A 23,144-nucleotide genomic window follows, 5' to 3' on the forward strand; every position below is an offset into this window, starting at 1 on the left:
CCAGAAGAAGAAATGTTTCTTTATTCTCCATTCCTCACGATACATACATATTTTTTTGAGTACAATATTCCATTCTTCTTATATGTTTATAATTTAATCCATAACTTGTTTAGGTATTTTGTCTTTATTTATAATTCAAGGACTGACATTTGCTGTGCTTCTTCAACTATTTTGTATTATCTTTACAATTTTTTGTTTCTGTTGTTGTTTTAGTTCTCACTAATTAAACTAAATACCGCAAACTGAAAATTTTTGATTTTCATTTCGACATTCTAAGAATTTTGTTAGAAGGATTGTAAGAGCTAAGCTTAAGAGTTTTTTGGGCTAAAGGAAAAAGAGGCTAAATTAATGCAGCAATTTCCTTTTTTGGGTGATCGTTCTTTTGAGCTTTTCTGGAGGGGCGCCTCTTGGAGTGATCCGTGTGAAAAAGAATGGGATTGCGTGTCTCCTAATTGATGATCTCCAGGGGAAAAAAATCATACAGAGAGAGTTTTCTCCTAAATTGGGGGCTCGTCTGTGCTTCTATCATTTTTTTTTAATTTTTCACACACATTTTTGTTTATCTTTCTCTTAATTCTTACACAGTTATTCAGAAAAAATTTACATATTTCAACTATTCTCTTGATGTCATCACTAGTTTTTTTTTCTATTTAAGTTTGGTTTTTTTTTTGTATGATTTCTTTTTTCTTTGTCTCATATTCATCAAAATTTTGATTGTCATTGGCAAAATATATTATAGAGAGATCAAGGTTGATCATAGACATACAAATATGCACAACAATTACACAGTTTTCTTACTTTTTTTTTGGGGTTTAATCATGCTTTGCAGTTGGAATTTACTTGCTTTCTTTTTAAAGTTGCTTTTTTGTCAAGACATTTTCTAACAAATACATTCGACAACAGAGAAGATAAATTTGTAGTATAACAAGTGTGTCCATTTCGCAAGGGGAGATAAGGACAAAATATTAATCTTAGAGGAAATCACAGATAATTGCTTTAAGAAAGTTTTATTTTTTTTTGTTTTAAATCTTCACAGACGGGCAAATTATCTGAGAAATGTTATTAACAATAGTTTCTCCTAAATCACATTGCTATTTATTGCAAAATAAGGGATTGATTGAGTTTTGTTGCTTTTATTTTTTTGTTGAAAACTTATTCAAAAAACATTTTGATTCTTCCTCTTTCGCTACAATAATCTCAGGTATTAATTTTATCTTTGCGTCTGCCCCTTAAATTAATAACGACTCCCTCGGTAATCCATCTAAATAACATTAAAAGAAAGTTGTGCGTTTTAATTTGCCCTTAAAAATTTGAAATAGATTTTTTGGACAGATTTTTCAATGATTTGTGCATGGTAAATGTTCTTTTTTTTCAAGTGGATTCTTCAATTAGGAGCAAATCGACATCTATATTGCAAAAAAAATGTATCAATAGTTCTAGAAAAACGAAGAAATTTGGCGAGTTTTCACTTTGGCTCCATCATACACACATAATTTGTATGCCTATGTTATTTTTTTGTTTTTATATGTCTATATATAAACATTATCTCTTCTCCATGAACTGTTTTCCAATTGTTTAAAATTTTTTATACACCCATTTTTTCGTAAAAAGATTGTTTGTCTTTCAGTTCATTCTTCTACAAATTTTCAATCGAATTGATTCCCAACTTTATTTATTTTTTTCAAATGTACGAAAATAAAAGTATTTTCCAACTGAAAATTATTGGCTACAGTTTATTGTGATTTATTTATGTATCTTTAAAATAAATTGCTCGACTTCCACGGCTTAGGGTATTTTTATTTATTTCTGTACTTTTTAAGAAGTGTGGATTGCAACTTCTAAATAAGCCACGCCCATGAAACATTTTAGGCCACGCCCACTTGATTCAAAATTGAGGTTTCTTTGCAACTTTATTATTTAATTATTAACTGATTAATTCCAAGGAGAACATTCTCACATCTTATAGAATATATAACTGATGACATCGATCATAAAATAGGCCACGCCTTCAAAAGATAGTAACACCAAAACAAACAAAAAAAATTAATCAAGCTCGTGATCTAGCATTTGAAAAATGTTTCTAGAGAGCCAGAAAATGGAGAGAAATGCTAGGCTTCTTTCGAGTTTCACAATTTTATTCTTTAGAACGTTTCGAGGTTCAATGTCATTTTCTTCAGGTATCGAATATGTTAGGGAATATCATATAGGAAAGTCCAAGTGCACTGCAACCATTTCCCGCCTGTACGTGATTTTTCTTACAATATTCGATACCTGATGAAGAGGACATCATCATCTGCAAAACCTTGTGAAGAATAAAATTCCAAAAATCAAGAGAACTCTAGTGTTTCCGTTTAGTTTCTGCTACACTGAGAAAAAACAGGGGTGCGATTAACTTCTATTCCTCATAACTTTAACATTTTTTAGGTGTAAAAATATATCAACATTTTTTAATGTTAATTTTACACCTTTCTAAGAATAGAATTAACATGTAAAAAGGTAATTTTAACCCCTAATACACCTAAAAAGCATAATATTTACACCGATTTCGGATCAATACTGCAGGGTAAAGTAAATATTTCCGGAATGTTATTTTAACTTTTTCGGATTTCTCTCAGTGAATAGACTTCTGTTCGCTTGGTACGTTATCGAAAGAAATTTTGTGTTTGTGCACAGAGAGCGACAATCAGAACTAGTGATTCCCAATCCACAAATTTAACCCAAACAGAGACAGTGGAAAATTCCCGTCTCTGTCCAGGCTGGAACTGGGGGCCTTTCGCTGTCTAGGCGAATGCTCTACCAACCGAGCTATGGGGGCACTAGCTCTGATCGTCTTTGCCACTGATCTCAACCAATTGCCATGTGCATTTCAATTTGTTTTCGACTCGCTACGAGCCTTATTACGAGCTGAAGTGCACATGGCAATTGGTTGAAATCAGTGGCAAATACAATCAGAGCCAGTGCCACCATAGCTCAGTTGGTAGAGCATTCACCTAGACAGCGAAAGGAATTTAACACCCCTGGACCTTAGCGGCGATCGCTAATAGAGAGGGTACAAATTAAGGTAGTTAATCACGGTCAAGTAAGGACTTATACGCGCGTGCAAACCAGAGACAGAATCTGGATGAAAGAGGGGAACAGGGGGTAGATTTAAATCTCGTCCTTAACCCTTTTTCTAAGAGCTCTCAGATCAACAGTAGGGAATTCCGGAAGTCGTCGGAAAGTAACAATTATTCAGGAAAACACATAAACTATCTCCGGAGCTTTCGGCTCAGTCTCTAACCTTTCACTGGTAAAAATATAAGGGTCAAATTGACCCTTTTCAACAAAAATGGATCATACTTGACCCTTTGAAAGGTTCACTTGAATCTTTTGAAATTTCGTATGAATATTTATCACGATAGATCGTGTTTTATCGTAAATTTATTACAATTATCGTATTTCTCTCATCTGAGCGAACACCAAAGATGAATTTTTCATTGTTTTTGTTCGTTTATTCCGGAGATAAATAGATGACAAAACAGTGACCCTTTCAAAGGGTCATCGCTGACCTTTTTATTTTTACCAGTGTTAATTAGTGGTCAAGTCTTAATTTTTCTCAGAGACTCATTCAGGGTTTTGATCAAAGAGGTTTTGAAGTCCCGCCTACGGATGAAATGATCACTGTGATTTGCTTAGTATTGCTCATTATTAATTGAGACGATTGAGACGCTCAGAGCAAGAGTGGACCGTTTTAACAGGGAAATGCATATAAAGGAACCACTCTTGCTCTGAGCATTTCAATTGGGAATGCGCAAATGAGCCTTCAAGAGGAGTGGCCTATTTATTTATTGCAGCTTACTCTAGCCATCTCATTGGGGGCGTGGTATCCTCAGCTATTACGCGAGTTTCTTTAACTCCGCCTACGACTGAAATAAACCCTCAAAAGGCGTGACCTAAAATTATTTCCAAGCCGATTTTACCAAGGAAGTTCTATACAATTTCATTACAAAAAACAGAATTGAAAAGAAATACACTAAACCGTAATTATGCCAAATTTCCGTTTCACAATTCAATTTTCACTATGCGTATTTACTTAATCAAGAATCTTTCCTTTTTCAATGCAATAGCTTTAGATATTTTCCCGTAAATTAGTTTGTGAATAATATTGGCTCTTTGTTCAGTTGGATAAATCTTCTCGAAGACGAAGATTGAAAATGAATTGCTAACCAAAGAAAATTGAGGAAAATTCAGGGAACAAAATCAGTCCTTGATTCTTACATAATTTTCTTGCCATGTTTTTTTTTTAATTCTCATTTTTTATTTATTTTTTTTAAAATTGTAATTACCTTTTTTCCTTGTTCTATGTGTAGTTTTTAATCAGTGGCAATAATTTGAACTTAAGACAATTGTATTTTCGAAATAGAGATAAGGAGATGTTCTTGCTGCAAATTTATACCATTTTAGTTTTTGTTTTTATCTCTATTTCTGGTATTGAATGATATAGGGGATTACAATAGATTATAATATTATTCATTTTCTCTTGTCCGTAAATAATACTTTAATGCCTATTTTTTTTAATAGAGTTTACACACAAAATAAATAAATAATTAATGCACTACAATTGGTAAATTGATCTGGGAGTTTGAATGGAAGAATGTTGTTTCGCATGAAAAAGAAAAGCAATTTTTCAAATTGAAACAACCACAAAAAAATCTCCCATAAATTTTTCATTTTTTCTTGTTGTTATCAACTTAACAATTGCAGCGTGTATTTAATTATTTATTTATTCATTGTTTGCTTAAAGATATTTCACTTATTTATTAGTTTTTGTTTTTGCAAATTTCATCCGTTTTTTTTTCTTTAATTTCACTCTCCATCACTTTTGTCCCATGTTTTTTCTTTTATTTATTTTTTCTTCTTCCTGAAACAACTATCGTTTCTCTAATAATATCTCACTAACCGGGAATCTGATTGTTGTAATTTTTTTTGCTCCTTAATAATCAACTATTTCTTTATATCCATACTTTTTTTTAATATATATATTTATATATAATAAATTGATTATCATAGATATTTTCATTACATTGGTCCAACACAAAACTTTTCTGGTATTTTCTTATGTTATACTTTTCAAAATTTCTTTTTCCATTTTTTTTCCTTTCTCACTTCAATGTTTAGGTTTTTTTTTCACTGAAAAAAAATTAAATAAACAAACAATTGGAAAAGCTTTCCTTGTTCAAAGTTGTCACCCAGGAAAAGAAAGCAATTTCTGAATTGAATTGAAACTGAAAGCATTAAATTGTTGGGATTAAATAAATTCTTATACAATATATATTACTTATTTAGCTACTTTTATACAATTAATTTTATGCCTTAATTCTTACAGTTTATGTATGAGATATGCATTGCAAGAAAGTTTATATTTTTTTTCATATTCAATAATTCAGTGGAACTATCACAGTTCTTTAAAATCATAAGTGGAAAAAATTCAAAAGAAAAATCATTAAAATAAAATACCATGTTATAAATAATAATTAAGGGTAAGATCTATGTTGTCAGTAATCTTTTTAATCCATCAGCAAAATTGTTGCGCTTCCAATTCCCAATTTATGTTTTCTATTTTTTTATTTGTTAATTTTTTTTTGCTTATCTAACTTTTATGTCAGTTTTTTTTTGTTTAATGCTCCATTAGAGAGACGTAACAATTCCATCAGCTTCTCTTTTTTTTTCACCATCTTCATTTTATCATCTTTTCCTCAAACATTATCCATGTGCTAAGGCTTATATTCTTTCTCATTTTAAATGTTATTTTCTTTTTATACAAATTCGTTGTACAAATTGCTTCTATAAAATAGTGACAGAAGGGAAAGGAAAGTATATATTCATTTTGCATTTCGCTTGGAAGAATAACATTGCCAAAAAAAAAGGACAAATAATAAGTTATTTGTTTGTCAAATTTTATTTTCGAAATTAGAAAAATATTCCCCAATGGTCGGTTAGCTTTTGAAGAACCTAAACCTTAAAGGCATATTTAAACTGGGATATTTCGAAATGCACCTTACTGTACTATGCTTTTCTGAGTTTCGAAAAATCTCTTTGTCTTTCTTGAGATAAAATCTCGTATAACAGATAATCCCCTGTGTCTTGACTATAATCTACAACAGAGGCGTGCAAGAACCGTTTGAAACCCAAAAAACGTCAAATGAAACTTGTATAATTAGAGTCAAAACGCTACCTGAACAAACTTATTTTGACGTTTATTCGGTTTCAAACGGTTCTTGCACACCTCTGATCTACAAAACTTTCTATTTTAGTAGAGACACACTTAGGGTAAAGTGAGATAGTTTGGAACCACGTCTAATTTGAAACTGCGAGATTTCATAACAGTTTTAGATGGCAAAAGGAAAAAACAACGAACAAGTGCCCTCGAATATAAAGCCTTGTACTTCTTCGTGGTTTTATTTTTCTCCTTGACTAACTGATATAATGAGAAAATCTCAAAATTCCAAAATAGACATTATTCCAAATTACCCCATCTTACCCTAGGCGATTATAACAGACGAAATGTATAATTTGTTTTAAGAAAGCACCACCCAGGGCCTGTGTACTCGAAAAAAGAAATAAGAAAGCGTTTTGATGGGAGAAATCCACTCTCCTTGTGGAATTCGCTCAATTATGTCGGCAGAATCTCCAATAAGATTCGATATAGAGATTCCAACAATTTTCAAAATTTCATTTACAAAAAAACAGCATATTCCGGTCATAGATTTGACTTCTTCCAAGTAATCAAATTCTTTTATCTCAGAGGAAAACGCCCAGAAGAGATAGCTCGTTCTTAAGATTTTCTAAAGGTTTGTTTTTAAGATAAAATCTCATCATTTTTGTTATACTCCCCTGAACCATTAGCAAGGATCTGTCGTTATGATGGTTTTCCTAGTTCTTATGCTTTGAAGAACTTAATGAAATACATTTTTATGTTAAATTATCCCTGGAGCTAAGTTATAATCTGGAAGATTTTCTATTTTAGTTGAGACACATTTTGGACATTATAACAATCGAAAGGTATACTTTGTTTTTAAAGTGAACTACCAGAGAAGAAAATTCGTTTTCAAGGTTTCCCAAAGCTTCAAATATTTAAGGTTTATTTTTAAAATAAAATTTCATTCTTAAGTTAAATTATCCTTGCTGTCTATTATAATCCCCTGTGTTTTATTAATATAAAAATCTAGAAGATTTTCTAATTTAATCGAGACACACTTAAGACATTATAGCAAACGAAAGGTGTATTTTTTTAAGAATGAACCACTGGAGATGCCCCGTTTGTCTTTAAAATATCATTTTTCTGTTATAATAATCTAAACTATTAACAAAGGTTCCTTTTTTTTCAAGTTGTTTTAGTTCTTATGACTTTAAGAACACACCTTATGTATTATTAAAATAGAAAATCTAGAAGTTGTTTCTAATTTAGCCGAGACGCACTGAGAGGATTATAACAGACGAAATCTGCTCCTTTTTATATTAGAGCACTACTGGTTCTATGACTGGTTCTATGACTTTGGGGTACTGAGTTTCAAGATTTCTCAGCTGTAGATTTTTCTCGAACATATCGGCCTTGTCAAAATTATCAAAATTTAATCGCGACATGCTAGGTGTAAACCATCCATGTGTCCCGGATAATTTCGATAGAGTAGAACACTGGGGATTCTCTGTGGACTTATTCGTAGACCTGTAGGGGAATTCTGTAACGATATGACAATGCCATTTGACAAATGGTCGTGGTAAATTCGAGAACAGAATAACACTAAAAGCCAGTGAGCATCTAATGGTCATTGCAAGGGGCTTTATGAAGCTCTTAGTAAAAGATATGAATCCGATATTTTCATTAATATTTCTGAATTTGTCACATAAAAATATTTAAATTTGTCATATGACATTGTCATATCGTTACAGAATTCCCCTCCTGGAGGGGGATTCTGTAATGCTCTGGCAATGCCATATGAAAAATTGGGTTCGAATCTTAGGAGAGCTTTTTCGAAAATGCGATTCTGTAGCCGTGACATTGCCATTTCAGCTCACGTGGCATTATCAGAAGTCACATATTTGAGATTTGTGGCAATTCAAATGACAATGAATTTTGTTAAACAAATCAAACAAGACGTACTGTATTTTCATAAAATCATCAAGTAGAGGGATTTCATTAAAAATTCAATGAATTGCATTTTCGAACTCATATGATATGACAAAAAAAAGCTCGAATGGCATTATCAGGTTTCGAACTCACGCGTAATAATGCCACAAAAATTACAGATTTCCCCTACTGGATGCATCGGAATCCCAAATAGAAGCTGCCTTCTAATAAAATTTTATTCTTATGGTTTCTACACACCTTTTAGATCAGGAAAATTCCATAAAATCGAAATTCACATCCCTTTTTTCCTTAAAAAAATCGCATATGTCTATCTTACTCTTTCATACTCTTCTTCTTTTTTTGAACGTCACACCAAAGTAAATTTAGTTCAGTCAAATTTCGAGTGAGATGGACTTACGTAAATCTTTTTAGAAAGAAGAGGATGCGAATTTTGATTTCATGAAATTGTATCGATCTAAAAAGTATGTCGGAGGCATTAGACACGAACTATTAAGGAAAATTTAAGGAAAAGATGAAAAATTTCCCTTTCATCTGTTATAATCGCCTGTGTCTCGTACTGACACAGAACGCTTTTTAAGCAAACCATAAGTATAATTTTCCTTATCTCACAATTTTCGTATTTTTTCCTGTGTCTTGACTAAAGTGGAAGGTTTAGTTGAGACACACTTTGTGGATTATAACAAAACGTACATTTTATTTCAGATACGAACCATTTAAGGATTTTAGCTCAGATTTTTTCAAGTGTAACTACACTAAAAAAGGGGGTCTAATAGCTTTTTTTTCCTCATAACTTTAACACTTTTCAGATGTAAAAATATATCAACATTTTTTAATGTTAATTTTACACCTTTTTAAGTGTAAAATTAACATGAAAAAGGGTAACTTTAACCCATAATACATCTAAAAAGCATAATATTTACACAGATTTCGGATCAATAATGCAGGGTAAAATTAACATTTCCGGAATGCTATTTTAATTTTTTCGGATTTCTCTCAGTGTACCTCAAAAGACTGTACATGCGCATGTACAAAAGGTGTATTGAAAAATACCCCCGTTTAAATGCACCCTAAAGCACGTTGGACAAAATAAAATATGTAACGCAAAGAATCATTTTGATTTGATCCCTCTAAACCTTTTCAATGAACCAATAATTGATAAAAAGTTGTCTAAATAACAATTTAAATTTAAACTGATCTAAGATCAATTTTTCTTTTGTCCGTAAAAACAGTAGAAACAACTTAAGAAGAATTCTATCATCACAATTGTTCTTTTTTTTTTTTGAATAATTCTTTTGAAGACTTTCATTCATTTTTTTTTATAATTTCTTCAATTTCTTTTTTTGAATATTTTGTTTGGTCTGGCAAAATGTCTATATAAAAAACAACAGAACGATTTTTTTTAAACTTTCTGTCCTTGTTCTAATGTCTGTTGTTTTTTTTTTTTGTTCTAAATTCTTCCAAAGAAGGTTAAAAGGACAACGATAGACTTGTGTTTCTGTTCTTCTTTCACGAGGATTAACAAAGAAATTCTTTTTTTGTTAGAAAATATTCATGCATATTTTTCTTGTATATTTTAGATCTTTAATTAGCTGCTAACTTTCTCCACTTTATTTTTAATTTTTTTTCTCAAGTGGATCAATGCAAATAAAAATTTTTCTCTATATTCGCTTAAATTTTTTACCTATAAGGACCCAATAGCGGCTTTTTTATCTTGGAATTGCATGAAAATTTTCCCAATATCACTCACTATTAACATAATTTAATTATATTGTTAATGGGTTTAAGGTATTATCCCTTTCTTTTTGTTCCTTAATCAATGTTTAATGTTATTTTTTTCTACACTAATAATTTATTTACTCTTTTTTTCTATAATATGCTTTTATGTTATAACTTTCTTCACTATTTTTTTTAATATTTCATCCTCAATATTCCGCCATTTTTTTCACTTTTTCTTCTGTTAATACTTCAATAAGACTATTTTTTCATTTTAATAATAATTGGTATGTATATTTTTATTATTTAAATAGTATATCTTATTTTCTTTTTTTTTCTTGGGGTATATTTTTCATTTATATTGTAAATAATTTAATATTGGTTCATTTGAACCGTTTTTTTTTGTGTTCAATATTTTTTTTCTTCTCTATTTCTTTACGCAAGAGCGCATTAAAATACTACAATTAACTTTTTTTTGTTAATAAACTGCACTTAAATATATTTTTTTCTTTTTATTTTCAATAATATCATAATGTATCATATAATTGTTACTTTTGTAATGTGTTCTTTACGCAATACAATAATTAGTAGTCCTTGTTGTTAAAATTCACCGATCTTATTATTTTCACCAAAAGAAATGCTTAATCAATACTCTCGTTTTTTTTTCTAAAATATCAATTTATCTATCAATTTTCTCGTAGTCCCAAAGACGTCAATTTCGTACAAATTTTATCAAGGATCTTTGCAACTAAACAGGATTATATTCAAACTCCACTGTTTAGGAATTGAAATTACTAAAAACGTTCAAATAAAAGAAATATTTTTATTTTATTTTCTTCACTGCTTATCCTAAAATTATCATTACTATATCTTGTTGATAATTATACACCTTACTAATTCTAATTCTACTCTAAACTCTACCTAAGGTTGTATTATTCTGCTGTCAACATAATGGATTGATCTGAATTTTGGTATAACATCTTTTCTAACTTCTAATGCCGTTTAAAATTGGTATAAGATTGTTTGATATATTTATATTTTGATTAGGACCTCTTTTTTATTGATATTCTATTTTCAATATCGTCTTTCTTTTGTACAGGTAAAAACCAATAATAGTGGTCGATTTAAATTTGTCCTATCCACTAAACATTCCTAATACCTTAAAGTGGTACAGTAAGTTTTTCGTTTATTATATGATTGTTTATAATGCTTGTTAAAGTTTTCTTTTTTTTTATTAATTCACTGCGTAATCTTCACACGATGCATCTATTTACGACCACAGCGCCAGGAGCGGTCACAGGATAAACTTTAGTTGTTCTAACAACTTAAAGGGTAACTAATAGCACGTCTTCAATGCTCAAAATAATTGATCAATTTTGCAAAAGACACTGCAAATCTATTTTGCAGACAATTTAAAAAAAGATCAAAGCAAATTTCAAGAGAAACTCTTTATCTTTTGATGTTTTTTAATTAAAAAAAAACTGCTTCTTGATTTTTAGATTGAGCGTGGGGCATATCGGTTAATCAACATTTTCTTATATTTATCTTTTGTTGATCAGAATGTGAAATCCCTTATAAAATTACAAAAAAGGCCCGATTTAAACTTCGAAAACTCCCTTTCGAAATTAAAATCCCCCATTGTGTCTATTTCATAATTTTTCAATCTGTCAACGGATAAAATCTCCTCTCTTGAACAGAGTTCGAAATATTTTCGAAAATTAGAACTTGCCCCAATCAACTGTCTTGTGATGTAAAACTCCGCCAAGGAACCTAATCGGCAGTTAAAATAAATAATTAGAATTATTTAAATTCGAAAACATTACTTAACACAACTTAAAACCATTTCGAAATAAAATTTAAAATCTACTTGGCTTTGCCTTAGCTGGGACACACCAGGGAAATTATAACATACAGTTATAATTTCAAACATTACAGTTATAATGCATCACTGGGGGAAATTTTCCACGACTTGCTGATACTTTATCCAATCTTTCCGTACAGAAGTAGAGTTTGGCAAAGAGAAAAGCCATTCGAAAATCTATTTGAAGATACAGAAAAGAGACTTTCTTACTTCTTAATACTTTTGCAAGGTGGCTGAAGTACATCCTGTTCGAATTTCGAAGTGTTCAAGTGTCAAAATGTGTTGGTCTTCAGATTGTTGTGAGGAAAAAACAGAACAACGATGCTTACTGTTCTTGTCTCATTATTTAATCACTCCATAATCACTGAGTAACTCTTTTGCCAGCTTTTTAGTGCGACATTTGATAAATTTTCCCCACCTTGTTCGAAAATTTAGTATGAAAATTCGAAAATTAATTTGAATTCTTCGAACATCAACGAGACCAGTTACACCGTAGCATTATTTTGAGATTAAATTGTCCCAAAGTCGGATTTTGGGACAATTTTGTCTCAATCTAGGCCAGCAATCTAAACGATTTCATTGATGCCATTTACACAGCCGCATTAGATTGACACTGAATTCTCCCAAAATCCGATTTTGAGACAGTTCAATCTTGATCTTATGCGGCGGTGTAAATAGGCTCAACGACTTTTTGTGCAAATAGAATTCCATTTGCCTTTTATCCAAGACACTATTGGAGAATCAAAATCTGCTTCTGTTTGAGCCCAATAAATGCATCACCGGGGGAAATTTTCAAAGTCCAAAGAAATTTTTCCTCTGTGATGAAGACTGAAGACAGTCCGCCTATTCACAAGTATCGTTTAGTTTTCTTTTATTTTCTGGAATCTTATCAACTTAGAGATATTTTCTCAAAGATAGAATCTTTAGAGAAAGTGTCGTTAATGTTCGAAAATTTGAAGTGAAATTTAGCGCACTTGAAGTGTCAAGAATACCGAAAATTCGAAATGGAAGAACGACCAGCGCTAAAGTGGCGAATGTGTGAACTTGCACTTTTGACTTCCGTTCGATCGACTTTCGAATAGGTTTCACTAGGCTTAGGAGTGGCTTTACCTCTTCGAAAGGTTAAATTGTGGAGCTCAGAACATGGCACATATCCTATGGCTAAAGCATATGTGCAATTATGTGTCATCGTGGGTAAATTATGTGAATTTCGAATTTTCAAATTAGTTTTTCGAGGAAGATTGTAAAAATTAATGACATATCACACCAAGTTAAAACATATTAAAGGAGTTGATTAGTAACTATAGCGGGAGGGGGATAATATAATGGAACATTCAAGGTTTCTATTCTCCAGAAGTCTCTTGCGTAAATGATGTTCGAAAAACTCAAAGCGAATTTCGAACTTTCAAAATAATTTTTCGCGGAATATGGTCTAAAATTAATTGCAGGACCCCTTGTACGGACAAAACTAGAAGTAAAAATGTCCGGTCTTTGGCTTTCGAAACCAAGCTTCGAATGTCTCTTTTCTTCCAAAAACGACATCTATGAATAGAAGGAGTATATCCTAAAGAGTTTCTCTACCATAACTGCGGTAAATAATATTGTAATTATTTTCTTTGCAAATTAATAATAAATCCATCATTATCTCTTTAAAATTAATATTTTTTAAATATAGAATTCGGTTAGAAGCTTCTTAAGGGAGATATTTTATTACTTCGCATTTATTTGTTATTTCTATATACTTTTTTTTTAATTTTCAACTAAAAAATCAATTGGTTTAATTAAAAACAAGGAATTAAATTTATATTAATTTAAATAGGAGATAGTTATATTATCCTTAATAGTCTAGCAGGATATCTTACTTTTTACTTTTCTAAGAAATCAGGTGGTGAAATAAATGAAAAGCCTTTCTAAAGAACTGTTTCAAGACAAGACAAACTTTCTATTTTCATCTTAGTTTCTTCTTTCTGAGTTCTTTCTGCAATGTTCTTGTTTTATTGATTCTCTATTATCTCTTTCAAAAGATACGAATTATTTAGAGAATTTAATTATACACGTGAATTGTGTTTGAATATAAACCTGTCTGAAGTAGCTTTCTTGCGTAATTTTTCTTTCAAACTTAAGATAGTTTTCTTTCTTTAAGAATACGAGAAAATCGTTAGATCTATTAAATTTTAATTCTTTTGCAATTTTCTTTTTTCTTCTTGTTTTTTTCGTTCCATTTCAAACGCTTTCTCTTAAGAATTATTTTTCAAAGATTTTTCTTCACAATATAATTGTTTAATTGTATCTTTTCCTCACAGTGTTAAGCATGTTTTTTTTCTTTTAATAATCTTACAATATGTCATCAATATCTCAATAATGCGGTATTTTAATTCGATTTCTCATACACAGTAGAACCCCTCAAACTTCTATACATTATTAATCTTTCTGCAGGAAAACTACTTCCTGTTCTCTTCACTTCTTGCAAAAATTTTCCTCAAGGAAATTCAGTAAATCTTCTCTAAATAATAACTTTTGTCTTTGTACATTAGCAATGCTTCATTAAAGCAGATTGTAACGTAATAGCGTATTGCTCGAAAATGCATTTTGTAAAAGCATTTTGGCAAAACGTTCTGCAACACTTCGGTTATTGTAATGTGATGATGATAAAATTGATTAATTTAATTAGTTTTTGATTAAATTCACCCCATGCACTTCACTCGTCAATCATCGATATCGTAAATTTTCAACTATCGCAATTTCTGTTCTACTGTGTATTTAAAAATTGTTTTTTTTAACCCAGTAAATTAATGCTGTTTAATTGTAACTTCAATTCGCACAACATCGTTGGGGAATAAGATAAGAGAACATTGTTTTTTTTTTTTACTTTAAATTTCTTTATAATTCTTTTCTTTTATCTAGAAAAATTTTCTCAATGAGAAAATTTATATGGAAAAGATGTTAAACTTTTTTTTTTGATTATTTCTTTTTTTTCTTTTTTTCTTGTCCAAAAAAACATTCATCATTTTTCATGTCAGCCCGTTTTTAATAAAGCTAGACTAGAAGACTCGGGGTTAACCATTCATCTTCAGTTAGCTGGAAATATATAAGAGGAATGCTTTGAGAAACTAAAAAAAAAATGATGACACTTAAGGGATAGAGAATTTAAATAATATTCCATGAGATTCATTTTAATAATAATGTAGGAAAATAAATTCAAGGATAACGCTTAAATTAAAATTGATAAATTCGTTTTGTTCTTCATTGATAGATAGGAGATTCGTATCCTAATCTCCCTAGAAGACTAACAACTTTCGCAGGAAATTGTTAGGAATAAGAGTTTTGCCCTTCATTTTCCTAGAAAAATCTATTCTTTTGTATTTTGCTGTATTCTGCTTCTGGTATAAATATCCTCCTAATTGAGAATGGAATCACATTGACCGTTAAATCTTTTCCATAACCGTTACAGTTTCACAGTTTTCCTTTTGAATACAAAAATTATTCAAGTTAGCCGAGACAGAAAACTACATTCATCGTTTGCTACAATTTTCGATTATACCTTCAATTTTTACATAATTTTTTCAATTTTTCTTTAATATCCCAAAATATGTGATAAAAAAGCTTTAATAATTGCGAAGATATTCTGAGATATTACATATAACAATTAAAAGAAAATTGAAAAAATGGATCGATTAGTTAAAAAAAAAATCTAGCGAACTTAATGTCTCGGCTAAACATCCAGAATAATGGTGATATTCCAAAAAAATGAAATATATATTTTTTTAGTACATGGTTATTCCCATGTGCTTTTGTGTTATCGACTTTTCTTTTATTGGTCTCTGTCACGACTATTTGGTGTGTTTAGAACACAAATATGACTGGAGAATACAATCGAGACAGCAACCAACATAAAGAAAAATTGATAATACACTTGAGAACAGTCATGTTCTAAAAAACAAAAGTTCAGGAGAAGTATTTTCACTTTTCAATATCTTTCTCTTAAACAAATTTTAGTACATGATTGTTCTCTTGTGCTTCTGCTACATTTTTCTTTGTTAGTCCCTGTGATGACTGTTTGGAATGTGACGAGAAATGAGGAAAACAGTTTTGACAAGAACCAACATAAAGAAAAATCGATAGTACAGAAGCTCTTGAGAAAAGCCATGTGCTAAAAAAGAATCTTCAGGAGAAAGAATCCCCTTTTCATTTTTCATTGGTAAAGCATCATAAACTCTGCAGAATAATGGTGCTGTTCCAATGAAAATTGAAAAGAAGAAATCTTCTTTCTAAACATTTCATTTAGAACATGACTGTTCATATGTGTTGCTGCATAACCGATTTTTCTTTGTTGATTTCTATCACGACTGTTTGGTTGTTTTAGAACACGACGAGGTCCGGGGAAGACAGTCATGACAAAAACCAACACAAAGAAAACTTGACTATGCAGAAGCACTTTAGAACAGGCATGTGCTAAAAAAGAATGTTTATGAGAAAGAATCCCCTTTTCATTTTCATTCGAATAGCACCATAAACTCTGCAGAATAATGGTGTTATTCCAATGAAAATTGAAAAGAAGAAATCTTTTTTTTTTAAACATTTTTTTTAGTACATGACTATTCTTATTTGCTGCTGCATAATCAATTTTTCTTTGTTGATTTCTATCATGACTGTTTGATTATTTTAGAACAAAAAGAAGTCCGGAGAAAAGAGCTGTGGCAGAAACCAAGCCAAAAAAAATGATTATGTAGAAGCACTTGAATACAGCCATGTGCTAATAAAGAATCTTCAGGAGAAAGAATCCCCTTTTCATTTTCATTGGAATAGCACCATAAAATCCGCAGAGTTTATGGTGCTATTCCAGTTAAAATTGAAAAGAAGAAATTTCTTTTCTAAACATTTTTTTAGTACATGACTGTTGTTTTATGCTGATGCATAACCGATTTTTCTTTTTTGATTTCTATCACGATTGTTTGATTGTTTTGAAAAATGACGAAGACAGAAGAAAACAGTCATGACAGAAAACAACACAAAGAAAAATTGATTATGCAGAAGCACTTTAGAACAAGCATGTACTAAAACAAAATGTTCAGGAGAAGTCTTTCCCCAGAACATTTCATTAGTGTTTAACTATTTTAAATATTCAGAAAATATCTTTCTCCTAATTTTTTTTAGTTCATGGCTGTACTAATGGGTTTCTGTGTAATTTTTTTTCCTTTCTTGGCTTCTGTCACGAATATTTGATGGTTTTGGAAGACGACGAGGTCCGGAGAAAACAGTCATGACAGAAAACAACACAGAGAAAAGTTGATTATGCAGAAGCACTTTAGAACAAGCATGTACTAAAACAGAACATTCAGGAGAAGTCTTTCCCCAGAACATTTTATTGGTGTTTAAATATTTTAAATGTTCAGAAAATATTTTTCTCCTAAAATTTTTTAGTACATGTCTGTACTTATGAGTTTCTGTGTATTTTTTTTCTTTGTTGGCTCCTTTGCAACACAACGAGAGCTGGGAAAAACAATCGTTTGTGACAGGAACCAACACAAAGAAAAGTCCATATTGCAGAAGCACTTGAGAACAGCTATGTACTAAAAAAGTTGTTCAGGAGAAAGCTTTCCCCTTTTAAGTTTTTAATGTAATTTTTACTTTTAATATGTCAATTTGTTAGACTTTAATTAATTTGGTTACAAAAAGTCAGACTGGGCCCGAAAAAAGATTTAAATTGACTTAGAAGTACTATTTCAGTCTATTTAATCCTATTTTCATGGGCCAAGTCCACCCTTTTCAGGGTAAGAATTTAACGGTCAATGCGATTTTCTTCCTTTAATATTCAGTAAGAGTTCAAGTCCTAGCACACTAGAGAACTGTTTGTGTTAATTTTAGAGAGAAAGGAACACTGAAAATGTATCTTTGTGAAGATATTTTACCGACTCGACGCTTTTTCTCAAAATGCTGTCAAATTAGAGTTTTGTAGCAAAATTTTCAGCAATTTTGTGTTTTGTGTGTGTGTCTTTTGTATTATGAGCTACACACAATAAAATCTGTTTTGTAAAAATGTTTTTAAAATGGCGCAATGGAAAACATTTTTGCAAATTAGAAAATTACTGTGCGTTGCCCATAACTCTCTTCTGTGATATGCTCTTCAGCAATGTCAACAGGAAATTTATTGTAATTATCCTTTTTTTGTGATACATACAGTGAATAGACGAATACAGAAAGCTTTGACATCTCAATTATGTACATCAAAAAGCATCAATACACACACACACACAAAGGTCTATAAATATAGAGAAGAAAAATGATGTTTAAAAAAAAGATTACATGCAGTATTCAATGGTTTCTAAAAGAAGTAATAAAAAAAAGGTGTGTCTTTTCTCTTCGGATCCTTGTCTCACATCCTTGGTGAGAAAGAACTCTTGAGAGAATGAAAAGCGCGAATGGTTGAGGATTGTACATTCATGGTGGAAAGATTTTTCAAAATATTTTTTGAACGAGGTTCAAGATACGGAAAATCAGGGTGAAGCAGAAATTTTGACTTTAGATACTGCTTTTAATTATTACGATTAGTTTAAAGAAAAACTATATAGAGAAGAGATATATCAAACAATATAAGCATGCATAATACGAAGTTTAGAAAACATATAACAAAAATTAAATAAAACAAACATAGAACTGATAATATAAAACAAAAACAAAAAAAACCAAATGGGAGGGGAGGGATTTGTCGTAAAACAAAAATTAACAAGAAAATAGAAATTTTCCATGGGAAAAAAGGACATTTTCCCATTGTGAAGATATTTTCTGATATATAGCATCATATATAAATATTTTAGGGTTTTATGTTAAGAAAAGTTGTCTTTCGATACCTGTGGATTCCTCACCTGAAATTGCTGCATGGGATACGCCACAACGCCGGCAGTTTGTGGAATTCCTGTGCCGACCCCCTGAGCAATTTGCTGGGCAGTTGGAATTTGTGTTTGGGATGAAACGCCTTGCCATGTGCTCGGTATTTGCATTCCCATCCTAGAATAGTTGTTTTTTATAGAAAAAAAATTTTTTGGTATGATCAGTATTATGGTAATACGGAAGAGAAAGAATTCACAAATATGCTTTAAAAAATACTCAAAAACTTTAAGAACAAAACCATATTGAAAATCTCACAAAATTCTTCGCAATTCTTTGGCATATTGGCAATTAATAAATTTCTAAATATTATAATATAAAAGTAATAAAAAATAAATAAAGGAAGTAAATCGAAAATGCAAGAAACAGTTAATAAAAACACGCATGAAAATCGTTTTAAGGTCTCTACAAATTGGGAGTAGTTTTCGTCAAATATTGCTTTGACGTAATTATGATGTTTCCATTTACAAAAGTGCAAACAATTTCTTTCAATAAAACAATTTTGACGAAAATTGGTCCCAATGTGTAGAGGTCTTTAGCCGAGACGGCAACCTTTCCTACGTTTCCCACTCTTTGGTTTCTTCTAAAAACATTGTGGAAAGCTCTCTCGTGCGGTATGATTGAACAGGTCAAAGTAATTTCGAAAATTATAAGTCCTTATTATTCACCCGTGAGTCTCGAAAAATCACACCCAATGATTAGATTCTTGGATGAACTTTCTCCACTCTCGCTTATAATCTCCTCAAGTGTCACCTAGCTACAGTATAAAATTTGGCAAACTTTCTATTCTAACTTTAGTTTCAATGTTCGAAATATATTTGAATATACCTACGCAGAGCTTTCGGAATTATGGATTTTATTCGAGAACATACGGCCGGAGTCCCCCGAAAATAAAATTAATAAAAAATCGGATTTGAATGCTAAAGAAAAGATATTTCAACTTCTCGTTTCTTACATGGGTTTCAGACCTAAGGCTTAGCCATATGGCTTAACTGTTATAACACTTTATCTGTCAAGATAAATTTAACTTAGGATTGGATTATTAAGAACGAATGATCTATTAGATTCTGCAAAAAGCCAAAAAATTGGTTGGCATTTAGGAATCTGAGACCTATGGGAACTGGGCTAAACCTCTAGTCTGAAGACCGCTTTACGCGATCTGACTTAAGTATTTCCCATCCATATTTTGAATTAAGAAAGTTAAGTACAAGTGCATTAGAAAGTTTCAAGGTGGTCAGACTGACACACCAAAGTCTTTGGTGAGAATCCAATGAGAAAAGTGTTCAGTGAGAAATGTCCAAAAAGCACTAAAAGTGTAACAAAATCCTTTGTGACAAGTTCTTTCCCAATCATTTCCATACCTGAGGAAGGAGGAAAACCCTTCCGACACGCCGGTTTTGACAAAGTAGTAAAGGAGAAGAAATCAAAGGTCATATCCATAGAGATAAACTGGGTGAGGGTCAGGATTTCTCCATCTGGTGTGAATGATTAAGACTTAAGTTAGCAGAATTAAGAACAAAGCCGTTGCAATCAGCCCATTGACCAATTCTTGAGAGATCATCATTGATGGCCTCAAATGCATAAAATGAATGGAACGAATCCCAAGAGCAGTATACCTGGAGGTCGTCTGCGTACATATGATAACCAGAATAGCGGAGAACATGCGGAAGATCATTAATAAAAAGTGAAAATAAAATGAGTCCTAGAATAGAGCCTTGAGGAACGCCTGGAAAAATACCACGCAGATTAGATACTTGTTCACCAAATCTGACAATTGGGGAACGAGACGTAAGGTATGAAGCAATTAACTTCACTGAGACATCAAAGAAACCAAATATGTTTTTCAATTTGTGGCACAACAGGTCATGTGAAATTCTGTCAAAGGCCTTAGAGAAATCGAAAAGGATCAGGACAGCGAACAGGGACTCATATAACTCATGTGCCAGATCATGCTGAACTCTCAAAAGGGCAAATATAGTACTGTGGTTTCTCTGAAATCCAGATTGATACTCGCATAAGAGATTGTTGTTGCTCAGATGTGATGACATCTGATCCAGAAGGAGAATCTCAAGTGGTTTGGACAGATCGGGCGAATTCTTATCCCACTGTACCCCAAATTGGGGATGTTAGCGATTAAACGAGAGATTAAATATTTTCTTTTTTCCAAGAAAACCCATTTATTTTCTGAGCTTAAACGAATCATTTTATTAGAGTCATCATTATCTGCGGACATTCTAAGAGACATAAAAAATTTAAAAGAGTTTCTTGGCTCTTTGAAGTAACACATAAAAGCCTAAACACGAAAAGTGTCCCAAACATTTCCGGTCTTCCCTAGTGAAAATATAATAACATTTGGGACTCATCGAAATTTTAATAAAAATTCGAACAGTTAAAAGTGTCTTTTCTATGGCTCATGAAACCGATCTTCTAATTTTTCCCAAACTCTAGCTGTAAGCACAAGGCATGGTATCGACTGATAGGCAAAACTCGAAAAGCTTTATAGGCACAGAGGACTAAAGCTCAGTCTTATCATTCACAAGTAGATCTTGAACAATTCGAAGATCTATTTGAAAAGCCAAGGAGACATTCTTACTTCTTGATACTTTCGCAAGGTGGCTGAAAAACATCCTGTTCGAATTTCGAAGTGCTCAAGTGTCAAAAGAAACAACGTTTATAGTTTCTGTCTTATTTAATTACTCTGTATTGCGAGCTTTTTAGTGCAATATTTCATAAATTTTCCCCACCTTGTTCGAAAATTTTGTATGAAAATTTGAAATTCAATTTGAATTCTTTGAACGCCAATGACTTTTTATGCAATTAAAGTGCCATTTACTTTTTATCCAAGACACTATTGGAGAATCAAACTCTACTTGTGTTTGCAGTTTGCAGCCAGTAGGAGACTTTGATTTCATATTAAAATTTATCAAGGCATATTATTTCGCAATCCACTTTACTCTGCTACTAGTAAGAAATTAGAAATTCACAATTCTAGGAAAAGATTTTCCTAGACTCGCTAGTGAATTTAGAATCACCTTGCTACCTGTTATAATCCCCTGAGTGTGTCTTGGCTAAATCATATTTTGAAAAGTTCTTAATTTACTTGCTAATTTAAATTGGACATGCTCATTTCACTAATTTTACTTCTATTTGGTTCCGGCAAGATTAAATTTTAGCAATTTATTTAAAAATAAAGCTAAGCAGGGTTAAAGCTGAGTGGGGGATGTTTATTGCGAATGAGAAATTTCGAATCAAAATCCTGCCATTTAGATGAGCTCTTTTAGTACCAATTATCTTTAATTCTTTAATTTTATGTGCTTTTTGCGAAGTGAAAAGTAATTAAACTCTGCAAATTAAAGAATAATGAACTGTATAGTGGATTATTTAATTTCGTTTGGTCATATAGAGATCTGTCGTTGTCAGAGTATTTTGATACAGTAAAATCTTCAAAATTCGTACGCTTGAGCGCAAGCATGTGGAAAGTTATTTTTTTATATGAAGCTATTTGGAGCCCATTTCCTAAATTGATCTCGGACTCAGCTCACAGTGCTCCGAGGAAAAAATGTATTTAAACAAAAATTTAGTATATTTATTTCTCCATACGGAAAGGTATCTTATAATACGGAAAATCTTCTCACTTTTTAGATATTTAGCGTAACGGTCGCGAGTGCAAAAAAATTCCCATATAAACTTTAAATAGAAATATGAAAAAGTGGCTTCAAATTTCAGACAACTTGCCAGGGGCGTGCTTGAGGGATATTTTTGACATTTCTCACCTCTCAAATTCGAACGATTTTTTCAAAACTAACGGAATTTATGTTAGATTAAATTGTACTTTGAATCAATTGCCCGTACTTTCTTACAAATCTTTGTAGTGACCGAATATCCTTTTCATTTTATTTGCTCATAATGTATGTATACATATATTCAGGAAACAGCACAGAAAAATAATTTTCAATCATCCACAACACTTTGAAATTTTGAATTCAAACGTCGTCGTTCGGATTTGAGATTCAGATTTGAGATACTGTAGGGGAAAGTGACCATGCTTGATACAATCCAAGCTTGATAATAACTGTTTTTTTCCTACGTTAATCAATAATTATGACTCACAGCAATATATTTTAATAGCTGGTTCTAAGCCTCACATTTTCTAAAAAAAAATTAGGATCCTAGCTCTTTTTTCCTAGTTTCAGGAAGCAAAAATCAAAAATAGGTCCAAAACTGTAATTTTGATACACGATATTTCATAAGTTTTTTCTTAATTAATGTCGCTGTTCAGGAAAACTGCTATCATAGGCACATAGAGGGTTCATTAGTATTAATATTTATGTAAAAATATTTTTACTTAGGGACACTGTTTTTGTGGGTGGAGACAAATTCATAAATTCTACCTGTGTCTATCCTATATTTTAAGAAGGGTCCATGAATGATAATTTAAATGTGGCAACTCTATCACTAGATGTGATTCTTTCATAACTACACCTATTGTAATCCTCCAATTTTATCGACAATTGACATAGCCTTCAACCCTGTTGCCTGAATTTTAAGGTTGCAGAG

General features: G+C 31.4%; 1 protein-coding gene across 2 annotated transcripts in view; it reads right to left on the bottom strand.

Moving 5' to 3' along the window:
- The window catches only part of LOC129799936 (cytotoxic granule associated RNA binding protein TIA1), a 93,892-nt gene continuing 70,748 nt past the window's right edge, over window positions 1-23,144 (bottom strand). The window contains exons 7-8 of one of the 2 annotated variants that reach the window (XM_055844235.1): window positions 18,566-18,707; window positions 1-14,780 (exon numbers count right to left, since the gene is read on the bottom strand). In XM_055844235.1, coding sequence (XP_055700210.1) covers window positions 14,739-14,780; window positions 18,566-18,707 — 184 coding nt within the window. In that variant the 3' untranslated portion in view covers window positions 1-14,738. Of the gene's footprint in view, window positions 14,781-18,550; window positions 18,708-23,144 lie in introns of both variants that reach the window. The other variant, XM_055844234.1, reaches the window with a different exon arrangement.

Source organism: Phlebotomus papatasi, chromosome 1 (assembly GCF_024763615.1).
Source record: "Phlebotomus papatasi isolate M1 chromosome 1, Ppap_2.1, whole genome shotgun sequence".
Taxonomy (NCBI): Eukaryota; Metazoa; Arthropoda; class Insecta; order Diptera; family Psychodidae; genus Phlebotomus; species Phlebotomus papatasi.